At 33.4% G+C, this 16,867-nt stretch overlaps 2 protein-coding genes and 1 pseudogene across 2 annotated transcripts; 1 reads left to right on the forward strand and 2 right to left on the reverse strand.

Annotated features, from left to right (window-relative positions):
* Positions 1-1,523: 1,523 nt before the first annotated feature.
* On the forward strand, positions 1,524-6,647 carry LOC122591767 (annotated as a pseudogene).
* Positions 6,648-6,893: 246 nt separating this feature from the next.
* Positions 6,894-10,538, reverse strand: LOC122591768 (probable protein disulfide-isomerase A6). The gene is made up of 10 exons (XM_043764011.1): positions 10,497-10,538; positions 10,262-10,359; positions 9,611-9,666; positions 8,964-9,081; positions 8,843-8,870; positions 8,659-8,750; positions 8,363-8,519; positions 7,762-7,886; positions 7,575-7,674; positions 6,894-7,244 (listed from the first exon to the last, which is right to left on the reverse strand). Exons 1-10 carry the CDS (start codon positions 10,536-10,538, stop codon positions 7,179-7,181), a joined length of 882 nt encoding a protein of 293 aa, XP_043619946.1. The 3' UTR covers positions 6,894-7,178.
* A 2,705-nt stretch (positions 10,539-13,243) lies between these two features.
* LOC122591119 (GTP-binding protein SAR1A) lies at positions 13,244-16,082 on the reverse strand. Its single transcript, XM_043763335.1, has 3 exons — positions 15,900-16,082; positions 15,653-15,784; positions 13,244-13,794 (listed from the first exon to the last, which is right to left on the reverse strand). The coding sequence occupies exons 1-3, from the start codon at positions 16,026-16,028 to the stop codon at positions 13,474-13,476; spliced, it is 582 nt and encodes a 193-aa protein (XP_043619270.1). The 5' UTR covers positions 16,029-16,082; the 3' UTR covers positions 13,244-13,473.
* Between the last annotated feature and the right edge of the window lie 785 nt (positions 16,083-16,867).

Here is a 16,867-nt window from a genome sequence, read left to right on the forward strand (position 1 = left end):
CAAATTTTATCCAAGCTGTCTCGTGGTGGGTAAATGACCCGTTTGGCCATCTTTTGATCAAAATAGGGGTTCAACTTGTCTTAGAAACTTGTTATGGTCAAATGGTTAACTTGTTAGTGTATTAGTGTCTTTGTCTGATCATTTTATAACTTGGATATTGTAAGAAAAGCTGTTACAAAACTGCAGCTGAAGCTGTTATACAGTTAGTCCTAAATCCGTTAGAAATCTGACTGCTGTTACAAAACTGATCCTGTTTTTTGTGCAAAATCAGTCCTGTTTACTGTTTCTGTTAATCCTGTTTGCTGTATTCTGTACAAAATCAGTCCTGTTTGCTATATTCTGTACAAAATTAGTCCTGTTTGCTGTTATAGTTTGCTGTTACAAAACCTATCCCGAAGCTGTTAACAGCCGTCAGGGGCTGTTATTTTTATTTTTTGTCCTTTTTAATCGTTTAAGGGTTATATTCAATTGTTCAGGTATGTGTGGTCTATAAAGGAGTCTAATACACATTTCCTTGATGTATTTAGTATATGCATATAAATTTTAAAAATACTGGGGTGCGAGACTTGTGTTTATTTACTTGTAAAGTTATATATATATATATATATTTTCGTTTTTGGGATGGGTTTTTACACCACCTATCAAAAATAGAAATAAAAATTATAAGTGTAGTTTCTATCAATTAAGTTGGTCAATTTTAAACATTGCATGTACAATTAATAACTTTGTTTTGATTATTTATATTGGATTGCAAACTTATTAAGATTTTCCCCCAAGTCTTTTTAGGCCTGTTCTGCACGGTTGAATTAGTTACCATTGGTCAACGAATCACTTTGGACGGAGTTTTTGGGCTTCAAAATTAGATTACTTGTTAGAAAAAACCTATCATTATGTAATTAGTTATAATACTTCATCTCTTTTTAACAATTTTTTTATAATTATTTAAAAAAAGGCAAATACACCATTTAGTTATATAAGAAGTAAAAAGTTCATGTCAATTTAATTATTTTTCCCCTTATCAACCAGGTTTTCTTTGCAACTGATTGTTCCCGAGTTTATTTTTAAAAATAAATGATAAAAAAGAAATAATTTTTTTTTAAAAATGAAATGAAAATAACAATCATATTATTTCTTTTCAATCAACCCATTTCTAAGAGACAAAAAAATATGATAAAATATAACAAGACAATTACATAATTTATTTTAAAACTAGTTTATTTTAAAATGAAAATGATTTATCCTTTTAAAAATACAGCCTAAAAATCCCCCAAATAGCTTTAAATAGTGACATGTGAATATCACTAATTTTTTTTTCTAATTTTACTATCTCATTATCTCATTTTCCACATGTTATAATCCTATTAATTAATTAGAATTAATCTTATTAATTAATTAAAAGTATTTTTAGGCTAAATATAGTTTTAGATTGGAAAGGAAATACATAAGCGCGGGAAGTGGTTTTTTGAGTGGGGAAAAAAAAGAATAAATAAAAATGGCGAGAAATGACGATGAGAAAAGAGAAGATGGAGATAGAAAAAACAAGGTTGATAAAGTTGGCACTTGAATTAGGATTTGATCAACAATCTGCCATCACTTGTTTAGATCATCTTATTCATCTCTATGGTATGGTAACTCAATACTAACTCCCTCCTTTATTAACCCTAGAAATAATCCTCATTTTTTAATTTTTTTTACATTCTTACTGACTGATTTTTACCCCTTGTTTCATAAATTTTGTTTGTTTTAAATAAAATTTTGGTGGGTTTTTTTGGGATTGTTTATTTGACCTTTTAAATATTGTTATTGTATGTATCCGGATTGATGTGTCATCCATATAAGCTGCCACATCACCCGCTTACAAGCTTTTGAATTTTTGATCTATAGTGGTCAGACGCCTTCGTGTTCTCATAAGATGTCTTTTGGTAACGGTCACGGGGATCCCCGATTAGGCCTCAAACACATGAGTCAAAGACTCGCTTTTCATGGGTAAAGCCTCAACTGTTTGCTCGTTAGTTACATCCATGAATAGCAATAGTAAGAAGTTTTGATATACATATTGGCAAGATATATCTAAGTATGATTGTAGCTGTAGGCAGTACATATTCTAGGTTTAACATTATAGTAATTTACTGAATAGTTGTTGGGTTGATAGCCCAATGGCAAAGGGGAGTCCTTCTAATGAAGGCTTGATTCAGGGTTCGAGTCCTGAGGAGGCAACGTGTACCCCTATTAATTGTCGCGCTTTCAGGCAAATTAGTAGGGTTTTTTTCTCCTACTAGGTATTGGGTGATAGGGCTCTCTAGCGTGAACCCGGTCAAGACAACATAGTCTAGACCCCCCGTTGTAATATTTGATCTGCGCCTGTTTAAAAAGTAATTTTTCATTTGTTTAGGCAATGATGGGAGGGACTTTATTACCGTGGAGCACTGTGGTGATGATTTTCTTGCGCCACTTGCCGAAACTATGCAAGATAGTGAGGAATGGGATGATTTACAAACTTTGGAGACCCAGGCTTCTGAAACCTAGGGAGACATGTTTAACAAGGACGCAATGATAGATGATGAAGCCGTGGATGATGGACCTTTTGTCCATGTAAAAAATGACGCACCTGAAATTCAGAAACATCAAAACTTGATGCATTTGGATTCCACTAGTAAAGATGAAGACCTGGACTTTAGTATCTCGAGCAAGAAGGATACAAAATCTCCCTACTCTGGATCCAGTAGTAAAATGCACCTATTTGTGGATGGCAGCACTTCAAAAATCAAGGTTAGACTGCTTATTTTACATATTCTCTAAGGCATTTTTAGGATCTCCATTATATAAATTGCTTAAGTCCTATAATAGAATGTGTTTTCTATATCTATTGTTTACAAGGGTGTTTAAATTTACGATTGGATTTATGTTTGGATGAACCGATTCTGTGTAGATAGTCTGATTATTTAGAGGTCAGGTACCTAGCTTTGGATAAAAAAGCAATAAGTATAGTTTTATAAAGAGTGGACAGGAAAATCAATAGATTGATTCGGTTAACCTAATTAAGATACTTCTTTTACTCCCATTTCACGAAAACATCACTTATTTTTCAATTGCTCATTTTGGTCATTTCACCTCTAACATCCTTGAAGTAGTTAGAAATTTCCAAACACTGAAACATCGTATTGCCTGATTAGTATTTTAAGTAGAAGAAGCACATCCAAACGCTATCTTCTATGGCTCGTTTTTGTACACATCTGGTTCTGATTATTCAAATCACATTATTTCTTTGATTCTTTCAAAATGCACATCCACCCACCCACCTTGGTTGAAAGCATGTTAGTTAAAAATATAATTTAAGAAGTATGCATATTCTAAATTATAACATTTAAAAGATATTCTTCAAGCAAAGATGTGAGTTTTGCATGGGATTGATCCAGAAAATTTATACTTTAAATAGATATCTTTGAAATAGGATTATTTTAAAACGAGAGTCATACTGTATTGGTTTACCATGAACATTGATTTGTTTGGTACTTAATGTCGGATGGCAAAAGCAAAGCTACACAAACTTCAGTATTATCTTTCATTAAGAAGAATAGCCCCACTGTAGAAAATGATGGGGAGAAGGGAACTCTTAGCTATGAAGAGTTGAAGAAAATAGATGATCTTGAATTGGCAGATTTTGTGATATTCAGTAACAAGGCATTACTTGGAAGAAGACATTATACCAAGTCAAAAAGGCTTACTTGGAAGAAGACATGTCAGTACTTTTGAAAATACTGACTGTTCTTTTAGATTGCAGTGATGAACCACCTGCAATCTGGAGTAGAAGTTACCTATTTAGAAATTTAGTTTGTATTAACGGGTCATTTAATGCAATCAACCTTACTCTAGTTTTACTAAATGCCATTGTTGGCTGGTCAAGTGACTATAGACTAACACTATAGAGTGATTAATAAACTTTTATTTTGTAGGAGAGAAAATCCATCATGCAAGCTCTTGTATGTGACTCCAGAAAGGATTGCTGGGAACATATCATTTCAAGAAACCTTGCATTCTTTGCACCAGAAGGTTTGGTTCTAGATTTATAGAAGATAGGCTATGTCAACAGCTCACACCAAAATTTTATAAACCGAATTTTAATTGCCATTGATGAACAATGTTAATCTTTATACAGAGACAACTAGCTGGATTTGTTGTTGATGAAGCACATTGTGTGCGGTATGGCCTTGCTTTTGTTATATATATGTTAATAAATCATAGATTTATTTATGCATATAGGTTCATTTCTCTATTGCATCAATCATTTTAGTTTGGAATATTTTTTCCTTTGTTAATTCAGCCAATGGGGACATAATTTCCGTCCAGATTATAGAGCATTGGGGTCTCTTAAGTTTAATTTTGCAAATGTTCCTGTGATGGCGTTGACTGCTACTGCAACAGAGTCAGTTCGTAAGGTATTGCTTATTTGGTTATGGACAGGTCGAATGGGTTGGGTAAATGGTCAAAGTAGTACTGGGTCAACAGGGGTTCTGGTTGAAACAGGCCATCTTTTAGGACTGCCTGATACTGTCAAGTTCGTGCTGGCCCGTACACACTTTTTTTGTTCATTTAAAGGTTTTTTATATAACGCATTATCTCGATTACAAAAGAAGATTGTTATAGCAACAATCTAAATCGTTGAGAAAAAGTGATCAAAGGGTTATATGCACTAACAATATACTTTGGGAAACTTTTAACCTGTTTGACTTGTTACGTATTTTGACTTGACCCATCTAAGATAAATCACAAGCTAAATTGACTTTCAAAGGTATATGTATTTGAAATTGCCACCTCTAGTTATACATTATTATGGGCAAAGTTCATATAACAATGCCTATAGTAGTTTGTTGGACATTCTGAAATCTTTAAAAATCCCACGTACTCTTGTTCTAGAGACAAGCTTTCGTAGGGCCAAATATGAAGTATGAAGTGATTGAGAAAAACAAAGAGTCTTTAAGCAGCTTGGAAAATTACTGTCTGATCGCTTCTATGATTCTTCTGGGATAGTGTATTGCCTTTCAAAAACGAATGTGTGGAAGTTTCCAACTTTTTAAATGAGAAATGCAAGTTAAAACAGTATATTACCATGCTGGTTTGTCTGCTTGTCAAAGGACGACTGCTCAGTAGAAATGGTACACAGGAGAGGTGCATGTGGTGTGTGCCACTATTGCTTTCGGCATGGGAATAGACAAGCCTGATGTTGTAAGTGTGTGTGTGTGTGTGTATTTCCGATTTTACTCAAAAGTTAGATAATTTAAGAATCAAGATATGACTTCTATCCCTGCTTTGATAGGAAGCTGATAGAATTAGCGTACCTTACCAAGTGTATAGGTAAATAGGTCACATGGGTTTTTTTTTGTAACTAGGAGAGTTGACAAAATGGAAGGGTTGTTTGCTTTTGGTATCATGTTCGGGTCAAAAGGTGTATCTTATATAATCTTTCCATAACATTTTTAATCCTCAAGAAAACCATATAAGGTTTTCCTCTTTTCTGCATACCAATCCATAACTGGAGTGGTACCCGTTAGGCCCGTTACCAATGCAACTTCGGCCCACATGTGAAGTTGAGACACCCGGATCGATCCTTAGGGATGCCCAAATCATGTGAGTATTAAGTCAAAGCCTCAATGGTATTTTACCGGCATGATAACCCTTACGGGGTGGGATGATGGGGACCCCATGTGGTGCCGAGGAAAGTGCTCTCCTTTATTTTTTCTTAGGAGGTTTTATGCATCTTAAATACATGCTGTGCAAGTGTGCAACTTATTTCCTTTGAGCCATCTGACCGTTTCTTTTAAGCTACAGTTTTCAAAATGTACTTACTTTTATTATATTAATCGCTTTACACGCTAACATGACTTGTATCAACTCCCTAATAAGTTAATAGGCCAACATTGCCGGCTATAGTGTATGTCGATCATCATTTTCAGCGGTTTGTGATTCACAATACACTTTCAAAGTCTATTGAAAGCTATTATCAAGAACCTGGAAGGGCTGGAAGAGATAATCTCCCTTCAGAATGCCTTGCTTTGTATCAGAAAAAAGATTTTAGCAAGATTGTCTGAATGTTACGAAGCTGAAAAAGCAGAAATTAAAGAAAGTTTTAAGATTGCAATGGATCCAGCTGGTAAAATGAAAAAGTATTGTGAACAGAAGGTTAGCATAGTTAGGTTTTGCCAACAAGTATATCTGGCTACTGGCTTACTTCAAAAATCATGGTTTTATTTCGATACACATAGATCTGATGCATCTGTGAATTTTGCAGGCAAAATGTCGTAGACAGATTTTACTGGAGCACTTTGGGAAATCTTTCAATCCAAGATTGTACAAAAATGGATCTAGCCCTTGTGATATTTGTCTAAAGTCACCTTCGTGATCAAAATTCACCAGCTACACTGAACAATGGAGAGTTGATATATGCAGGGATGATCATCTTTTTGTAGTCAACCTTAAATACTATCTATGTTAAGTACGAGTAATTATTAGTTAATAGTTGACAGTGCCCCATTCTCGAGGGCATATAAGTGCTTGCAGGGCCTCCACTTTTTTGGGACCCCCAAATTCAATAGGAAGGGAAGTTTGATCAAACACTCTAAAAGTTAATCTATTACTTATACTTTTTCTTATTCATTTAGTCGAATTCCATTTTTTTAGCCAATGGGATTGGTGGTCAATTAGTAAGGTTTTTGACGTTGGGTAATAATCTACCAGTGTTCAAATGTGGATTATTGAGGGGGATTTGTTTTTTATTTAAAAAAAACACCTAACCAAGTTAAAACCTTCACCCAAACTTCACTTTCTGAACCATGTAATTAGTGTTTCGGTCATATTGCGAAGAAACTTGAATTGAAACAAGGCAGTGAACATCGAAATATAGTTTTGCATGTGTCATTTCATGTAGATCTTGTAACATGCTACAATAAACCATACAAGTCTACTATGACATGCCTATCACTTATTTATTCTAATCAACTAATGTTCTTCCCTCAAAACTCCCTGCTCTAGGCAGAGGACTTGCAAACACAAAAACACCTCGTGAGCTGAGGTAGCTCTCTGTAGTAAAACCGATCTAACTTACCACTGGAATGACCCCCTTCCTACTTATGTTGCATAGCTGTAACTCAAACTTTTGGAGCCTTACTCATCTGTGTTTCTTATCAAGCAAATGCAGATAGTATATTCTTCTTCAGCGTGAATTCATCTGCCTTAAATGGGCTAATCGACTGCAAAGCCACAAAGTAAATATAACCTTTCATGGATTGTTATATAGTCAAAGAGTCAAAGATGTAAAATCAAACCATAATAATAAAATCAGTCATTCAGTTGTGTAATTCTGAAATGTTTGGATGTGGGTTTCCAAAGTGATATTGTGAAATTGAATCATCAGAATCTCTATAAACAAGTTGTAGAAGATGTATAGTGTTTGAATATCTTTTTCCCTGTTTGAAGTTGTAATAGTTATACATGAGACGTTTGAGTGTTCATTAAGATATGCAGTACACATTGCTACGAGTAATAAAATGATTATGTGGACAGATCATTGAAATTCTTACCTTGGAAAGTATACGTTCTATACGTTGGGTTTCATTCTTTGCATAGTCGACACCTTTAGCCATACAACTGTGGGCAACTTTAATGTAGATTTTCCCATATCTGTTTCCAATATGTATCCAAAATTTAGTTAAAAGAAATAGATAGAAATGCAAGTAAAAGAGTGAGAGCATGAATTCTGACAGTAACCTTGCCATAGGACCATCGAGATTTCCAGCTTCCTCCTCAATCTTGGTGAATACCTGTTTCTTATCATCATCACCAGCGTTCATGAACTCCTTCACCAAGTTATCCAAAATCTTAACTATTCCAGCCTGTTATCAGCAGGATTATAAACTATCAGATTCAAAAGATACAGTGAAAATGGCAATTTTGACATATCTACCGATGTGTACTTTTATAACAACCTTCAAAATAATTTTTATTCAAAAATTTGCTATCATTACAATAATTTTGGTTTTATAATTAACCTTGACAGCTTAAAGTTCTATAAAAAGTTTAAAGAAATGGACATTAAGTGTTACCTAATCAACAATTCCTAAACCGGGCCATTCTGACTCTGGACCAGATAGTAATACTTTAAATAATACTCAATAATAAATGCACTAATTAGTTATACATATGGGCAGGAAAGCGCTTATGGGGCAGTCCAACCAGACCCGAGCCATATAAATCACTACTAAAATGTTTGTTGTGTTACTCATTACCCAAGCCAGACTAACTCGCCCATCTTGCCACCTCTAATTCGCAAATGGCTTAAAGCTTAGTTTTCAGGTAATGAAGTACTAACTGAGGAGGTAAGTCGTCCTTTCCCATCACGGCTAGTACCACACTTGTCATTTATGAAGGTCACAAGACTATCTAAATCCAGCCCTCCTTCATATTCTTCACCAGCTTTGTCATTCTTTGAGAAGAATTTTATAGTCGGATAACCATGTACAGAATACCTGCGTACACCATTCCTTAGTTTAAACGACTTCAAAATAAGTAGAAAAAATGTCCTTCAGCGTTCTTATTTTGGCCGATTTTAAAGAACCAAGATTTGAACATTTAGGCGATAATTTGAAGGTCATATGAGTTTCTTACCTCTCTCCAAGATCTTTGTAATTGTCAGCGTCAATATTTGCAATGACTACTTCGTCCTCATTTTTAAATGCGGTTGCAAGACTTTCATAGATCTGCAACAAAATATAAAATGAGGGAGTTAAACAGATTTCTGAAATCAAAACTTTCCATTTAGCAATGAAATCAGAAGAGAAGATTCACATACAGGAACAAGGTCATTGCAATGATGACACCTGCAATACGACACATAAAATTGTGAATAAACATGAGCAGTTATTGCTAAACTGGCATATCTTAAGTTCATGGACGATATGAAAACGACATACCAGGGTGCATAGAACTCAACCAAAACATTTTTAGTTTTATCCAAAACGATATCGTCAAAGTTTTCTGAATTTAGTATTGCCACATTTGTTAAAATTGGACCTAGCTTGACAGCTGTCCCTGAAAATAATCATAAAAGTTTGCTATGTTAAACATACGGTGACACAATATATTTGCAACCAAATACCACTTAGACACTTAGATGATCATTGGAATGTCATTAATAGGTGAGAAGATCAAGTAGTTGTTCTAGTCCACTATGGATTAATTGTAAGTATATGCATATGTGTGTGGGTATAATCCTTTCAAATTATATAATAATCCAGGATTCTGAAAAATATTGGACTTTTGACTGTCTATAATCAGGGTTAATACCAAAAAATAGTAACTTATGTTCACTTTTGTTCCAAGGTACTTAATGTACTCTGTAACCTACCTTGGAACAAAAGTGAAAGTATGTCGCTATTTTATGACATTTACCCGATTGTTACTACTAGTATGAAAGTATGGAAGTTCGATAGCTTATACACATCACAGAGCATAAAGACATAATGAATGGATCACCACACAGAAGATAAAAATGGCAATCAAATTTTGTTTACAGAATCAAATAACACAGATAAACACGCGAAATAGAGAAGGAATCTACCTGCTTGAGTATTTATATACTCTGCAAGTTCATCAGCAGAGCGGGCACCTTCATATCTGAGGAAAATAAATTCTAGCTAGCTTAATTATGCAATTATAATTATGTTAATGCTTGTTTATCTGATAACATAATCGGGCAACAACAAGTGATCGAAACTTGAAACCAATAGTACTTAAAATGAAATTAGGAAACATATATATATATATATATATATGGGAAAGATAATTTGAGACCAACTAAAAAAAGTCCAAAAAAGGACCATTGATTTTCGTAACTTACACACCACCATCATCATCTACTACGATATACAAGACTTTTTTGTAAAAACACTAAGACTTTCCAACGACGGGCTCACCAGAAAATCATGTAATGGTCCTAGTTGATCCTAAAATAAGAGATGGTTTCAAAATATCTCACCCCTATATATATATATATATATATAGGGGAAAGATAATTTGAGATCAACTAAAAAAAGGACCATTGATTTTCGTAACTTACACACCACCATCATCATCTACTACGATATATATATATATATATATATATGATGGTGTACAAAAATCAATGGTCCTAGTTGGTCCTAAAATAAGAGGTAGTCTCAAAATATCTCATCCCTATATATATATATATATGATATATATATGGACTCACTCTATGGGTTCCAAAGACCCTTTGGGGAACCATTTGATGGTTGGATAACTAACAACACCGAATTTGGTGCAAAGAGGCTTATGCTCATCACAGTCCACCTATAACACATGATAAAAAAACAAGATTTATATGTTATAACTTATAACATGTAATTTTTACACAATTTTCACAAGGTGATCTATCGAGAGTTGTAAGGAAAGAAGTAGTAGAAAATCGGTGTCTTTGTAAAGATAACTGAGAACGTACGATATTGCAAAGCTTTATATATCAAAGACATTACCTTTGCTACCAACACGGATTTTGTCTTCTTGAAGCCAACACCTAGTCTTTCGTATTCCGGAGCAAGTCTTTTGCAGTGTCCGCACCTGATATGACAGTAAGCGTAAATTAACACTGAAGTAAATATGCCACAGTGATGACAGTGTTATATGATAGACAAATTTTGTATCCATGTCACAAAAAATAAAAATTGCGCGAACGCCGGCTAATTGAAAATTGAAAATTCAAAATAAATGAATATAATGACAAATGAAGCGATCTATACTACTTTATAAATCATTTATTTTATGAAAAGTGACAAATCTTGATTGAAAAATTGGTACACTATAACATTGTGACCAAAACAAAACATAACTTTATACAAAAATTAATATATTAGTAACGTAAAACAAAAAGATGACCATCGATTATCTCATTTTTACGGTGAACATTTCAAAGATAACATGAAACCAATCACACATTCTCTATACATTTACCATGGAGTGTAGAACTCAACAAATGCGCCACGATCTTGACCAACCTCTGTGTCAAAATTAGTCGGGGTCAATGTGACAACATCAGCGATGGCCGGAGAAACAACGAATAGAGCTACGGTTACTAAGATGAAATGGATCCGTGATCTCGCCATGTTATGGCTAGCTTTTTCTTCGTGAATGAGTTTGTTTTAGCTCGGACATGCAAATGAGGTTTTTGAAGGAGTAAAACAGTGACCATTGTTTTAGGATAAGTCCTCAAACTATTACCAAAAGTCATGCACAGTCCCCATACTTTAAACTTAGTGATTGATTAGCACTGTGCAAGTATGTGGATGGGATTGAAATAGAAAATGTATGTAACCAATAAAGTAAAGGGTTAGGTATCTGTGTGTATATAATTTGTCTTTCAGTTACTATTATATAGAAGAAACTTAGTCGGGTTCATTGTATGTTTGACTTGTACAAGTGTTCTGGCACCAGTATAATAACCTAAAATTTTTATATTATGTTTCAAATTCGAATCCTAATTATTAATTATAGAACTGGTCACGAAAAACTTTTGAAAACAACCCTTAATATCCCGATTGAACGGTCTATATTTAAGTTTAAAAAAAAAAGAAACTCCCAATGCCATCTTCCATAGATTTTGGGTCCCAAATACCGTTTTTGACGGTGTATGGTAGAGGTTGAAATGTAGACAATCTTATCCCTACTAAAGATAGAGAGACCGCTTTTAGGTTCTACTAAAGGTAGAAAAGGATCTCCAGTCTTACTGGACATGAAGATCGAACCCTTAATTTCTGTCTCCAGATGCAAGAGCTTCAACTACTGATTCAACCCAGTTAAAATTACCCATCAATATTCCTAAAGACAACTTCATCCATTTTCTCAAAACTATATCTGTTCGATTAAAGTGTTTTGATTAAAACATAAAAAAAAAAAATTGTCATAAATTTATCATATCACATCATCAATTTATAAAAATGTTACTGTAAATTGCTAAGCTTACCATCAATATTCATAAAGGGTTTAGTATTTGGAAGTGTAAGAAACTTTTACACTTTTGCTATTGTATGAATATAACTTAGATTTGGTGCATTGTAGGAAGAAACTTTATATAATTGTTCAAATAATGTAAAAGTGTATACGTGGCAAATTATATAAGCTAGCACGTGTAATTTTTCGATTGGAGCATGTCAAAATGTTACATTATTTGAACAATTTTACAAAGTTTTTTCCTACAATGCACCAAATGTAAGTTACATTCATACAATTGAAAAAGTATAAAAGTTCGTTACACTTCTAAATACTAAACCCTATTCATAAATATAAACATGAAAACTTCAACTCATATGGAGGTATGGAACATAAAGTGTATTAACTCGTTATAAACCTACAATCATAGATATTGTTATCTCTAAGTGTAATAATTATGTTGCAAGAGAAATATCATACCTCATTTAAGCATCTTTAGTTTGTAGAAATTGGCTCAAATCAGATTAATTTAAAGGGAAATGATTTTTAATTTAGAGGGAAATGATAATCTTTATCAACTCGATTATATGTGTAATTCGTTAGTTTTTTCTCTTGATTTTATTTTATCATTTTACTAAGTGTCATGATTCAATTGATAGACTATGCTAATTTTTTCTAAAAATCTTACAAGCATAGATACAAAAGTTGTTTTACGAATAATTTTTAGAGAACAATAAATTAAGATGTAATAAAACGAATTGACTTTTCGAATGACAATGATTCGACTTTTATAAATGTATGACGAAAACCCAAAGAAAGAGTCATTTTTTCTTCTTGACTTTTTGTATTTGGACCTTCCAATATTATAAAATCTGGTGTTAAATGTCTATTTCATTACGACATATTTGGAGCTGACAAAAGTCTTGCCTAGTAACCCATAATCCTTCCTTGTGTCTGACTATATGGAGATCTAGTTCAAACTAACTAGTTACAGTATGAAAAATACGATGAACTTGACTTGTATTTCTCAGAGTGAACACCAACTATAAAAACAAGCACGAATTGTATTACAATCCAAGTTTGACCTTGTAAAAACTCGACTCGAATTTGTTTGAAGCTATTCAAGCTATGGAGTCGAGCGATCTTTCTCGAGCTTGCCATTATGAAGGCGCGTCAGCTATCAACTCAAGTTTGAGCTAATGTCATAGTTAAATGCCAAAAGAAAATATATTCCTTATAATACGCAACAAAATAAGAACGTCTAAAACTGCATCCAACTTACATTACATTATACTCCAATCATCAAATCCACCAAAGTGTTTACAACGTTATATCACGCACCAAACCTTCCACAGCTTATATGTCAAATAACCCGAAACAGCACAACTATATATATATGAAATAGTATTTGAGAACACCCAACCCCACCAGTAGGAAATAAAATCTCTAAAGAACTGAAACGATCACAACTTTTTTGTTTGCCTACTTGATGTACTGCGATACCCACTTAAACCCTTCACCATAACCCATTTTCCTGACAATGCTACACATGAACACCTCAATAGGGCGAACACTTGAGTTTTCCAAATTTACACTACCCTTGCCAGTGGTCAGGCCTTGTAGACCCATGAAGTATCGCAACTCTTCTTCTGATGCGGCAGCAGGGATGTCGATTTTGTTTCCCAGGATCAAAAAGGGTACAGTGGCTAATGATTCGTCTGACAGAAGTGCATCCAGCTCTTTTTTTGACTCTGCAAATCTTTCTTTGTCGTAAGCATCCACCAGGTAGACAACAGCATCAACCTTTAGAATTAAGAATTAGAATTGTTAATTGATCAATAACAGAAAAGCCATGAGAATGATAAAACTAGAGGTGTCAATTCGACATACTTACGAGTGTGTTTATGTCATATATGAACAGCCCAAACATGTAAACTGGATTTAAGGATCTTATATAGCAATAGGTTGAATGTCGCCCAAACTGAATTTTGATGTACAGATTCTTCTAAATCATGTTATTTAAAAATTAGATTATTACTATCACCCTAATATTACTTCTGTAATCAGATTTCACATGATAAATATTTATTAGAAGCGCTATATGTTTGGGCACAAAGTGCTTTGGGTCTTGATCCAACCTGTACCCAGTAACTACCCAAATTTGACCTGAATTCATTTTGACCCATTACCGGACCCGTCTACTTTTTCATCTCTAATGAAAGCAGAACACCATTTACAGATCAAGCATCTACTGTGTGAAAGGAGTTTCATGAGGATACTACACGCAATCAACCCGCAAAGACAATTCACAAAGCAACAATTCCCTCGTCAGAACTTCTAACAAACAGTTGCTGGGTCAAAATATGTAGTTTAAATGAGCATACAAGAACCTAGTTTGGTGAGTTATATGGATGGGGTGATGTAGAGTTTTTATCGATAATGTATCTGCAAAACCTCATAATAAAAGTTGGACAGGATTTAACTATATTGTCATGTCAACAAAGAGAGCAGAACAACCAATACCAAACACATATATAATAACCTCCTTCAACTTCAATTTCATAAAAAATGGTAAAGAAACCTCCTATCTCCACCAAGTGTAAACAAAGGATACTATCTGGACAAATAAGAATATGCATACTATGCACCTGCTATTTACGTGTAGTAATTAACTTAAACATAAAAGTTGGATACAGCAAGTGTAAACTCGGTTATCTATGTAAAGTAAAAAACAAGAATCTTTAGTCGACTAGGGATTGTGGGTCATTTGACTCAAGTCAGAATTGACCCTAAAGTCCTCTACTAGATATATAAATCAAATTAAGATATGTATACCAAAACATGGAAGCCAACAGTAATGAGCGCGGTCGAGTGGAAAACTTGAATGAATGTAATTTAAAAAGACGAACATGGAAAACAACTAGTCACATAATGTATACTACTTTCAAACAATAACATTAGTTAAACACAAACATCTCAATGAGTATGTTTTAACTACCCATATCCAAAAAGGGAACCGAAGTTGAAAAGTATCTACCTACCTAAAATAGTCAAAAGTGCATCACTTATTTTAAAAGTAGAGAACATGGTTACCAATATTGACAATGAAACATTTATCATGTGTTGTATGCAAATCAACTCAACAAAAACATGGTGTGTCGTCTAATAAAGATCCGATCCAACATCCAACTCTGAATAACAAACATTTAGCCTTTTATATGCCAAACACATTCCCTTTTTAGTTCCAAATCCACAGGAATGTTATTAATATAGTAATAAAACACACTAAACTAATTTTCTGGCTTCTCGGCTTATTAAGTTTCCAAAACGCCGACAAATTCTATATAAACCACTTAAGAGTCTAGCAAATCAAGCTTATATCTTATGTATTAGGCCAGCTCAAGTTATAAGCATGTTTAAGTCCATTCGCTTAAGTCGATAAACTTATTCTAAGCACATCAGCTGAAGTTAATAAGCAGACAAAACTAAAATTTTGTTGGCTTTTCGAAAACTAAATAAGCCCACAAAAAAAACTTCCCCAAACACCTAACAGGCTAACAGCTAAAGAAAATCAAAAAAGATGTCCATATAGCTAGAAACATATATGGTACTAAAAAATCACATGTAACATACATCTATATATATATATATATATATATACCTTGGCATAGTAATCTTTCCAGACTCGACGAGCGATCTGATGTCCCCCCAAATCAAAAGCTTTGAACTTAATTCTGCCAATACTCAATTCTTCTGAAGTTGGGTATTGTGTTGGCTGGTGCTGAACAAGCCTCTGCCAATATCAACACACCAATTATCAACATCAATACATACATATAAATATACATTAATATATATAGATATATATAATATAATTAGAAGAAAAAAGCAAAAAACAAAAAACAAACCTCATCTTTCAACATATGAAGGAGGGTGGTTTTACCAGCATTATCAAGGCCTAAAAACAAAATCTTAGCTTCCTTTTGCCATAAACCTAAAGATGCCAAAACCCCATAAAACCAATCTACTAGAAACATGTTTGTTTTTTTTGTGTGTGTTTCGATTTCAATTGGAAAAAAACCTAATAATAATAATAACTGGCATAAATTTACCCTTATTTATGGTCATGTGAGTTGGGAAGTAAGGCATTTATTTTGTGTGTTTTGACAAAATTGACCTCTTCAGATTGTTATTGTCATCGTGACATGATTTAGCCAATGGGATTTTAACATCTAGCACTTTCCTCATGCTAATTATTTTATGAGTTTTGCTAAACAAAGTTTCCAAGGCTTTCGACCTTTCGTTAAAATGTATTAATTAGTTATACATTTACCATAAAATTTAGGAAACCAACATTTAATATGGAAATATACAACTTTTTTATGCACGATAAGTGAAACCCTAAGGGTTTCCTTTAACATTTTTCTTATTTTATTTTATTCTTACTATAAACTATAATATTTTATAAAATTAAAGTTAAATTAAAAATACTAAAGTTAAAAACTAAAATAACATCTAGTTTTTATTAGTTATTATTTAGTTTATTAATTTAATGTAAAATTGGTTTTTATTTTAATGGAATTTTTTAGTTTTTTAATAAATGGAAAAAATGGTAACGTTGGTAATCATACTTTTTGAAATTGGCATAATTTGCATGAATTGTCATGGGTGACAATAGCCTTGTTATGTTTGAATTTGTTTTCTTAAAAATCATTTTCACGGAGGTCGATGATTTTTTAAAACTAGACGTATATCCGTACGATGCGGTGACAATGTGGTGGCTGTGGTGACGATGAGTGATAATGGAAGCGATGGTGACAACGGGTGGTGGGGTGATTACTAATGTAAAAGTTTTTGATGTAAAATGTAATATTAT

This window comes from Erigeron canadensis, chromosome 3 (genome assembly GCF_010389155.1).
Source record: "Erigeron canadensis isolate Cc75 chromosome 3, C_canadensis_v1, whole genome shotgun sequence".
NCBI lineage: Eukaryota > Viridiplantae > Streptophyta > Magnoliopsida > Asterales > Asteraceae > Erigeron > Erigeron canadensis.

Bases quoted from the DNA above. Each gene is read 5' to 3' on its own strand.
- LOC122591768 (XM_043764011.1), bottom strand. From the start codon at position 10,538: ATGTCTTTGATATATAAAGCTTTGCAATATCGTACGTTCTCA. The intron at 10,360-10,496 runs GTTATCTTTACA...CATGTGTTATAG, and splicing joins TGCAATATCGTACGTTCTCA to GTGGACTGTGATGAGCATAA. The intron at 8,520-8,658 runs GTAAGAAACTCA...TGGTGTACGCAG, and splicing joins TACAAAGATCTTGGAGAGAG to GTATTCTGTACATGGTTATC.
- LOC122591119 (XM_043763335.1), bottom strand. From the start codon at position 16,028: ATGTTTCTAGTAGATTGGTTTTATGGGGTTTTGGCATCTTTAGGTTTA. The intron at 15,785-15,899 runs GTTTGTTTTTTG...TGATATTGGCAG, and splicing joins TTCATATGTTGAAAGATGAG to AGGCTTGTTCAGCACCAGCC. The intron at 13,795-15,652 runs GTATATATATAT...TTAATTCTAAAG, and splicing joins GGAAAGATTACTATGCCAAG to GTTGATGCTGTTGTCTACCT.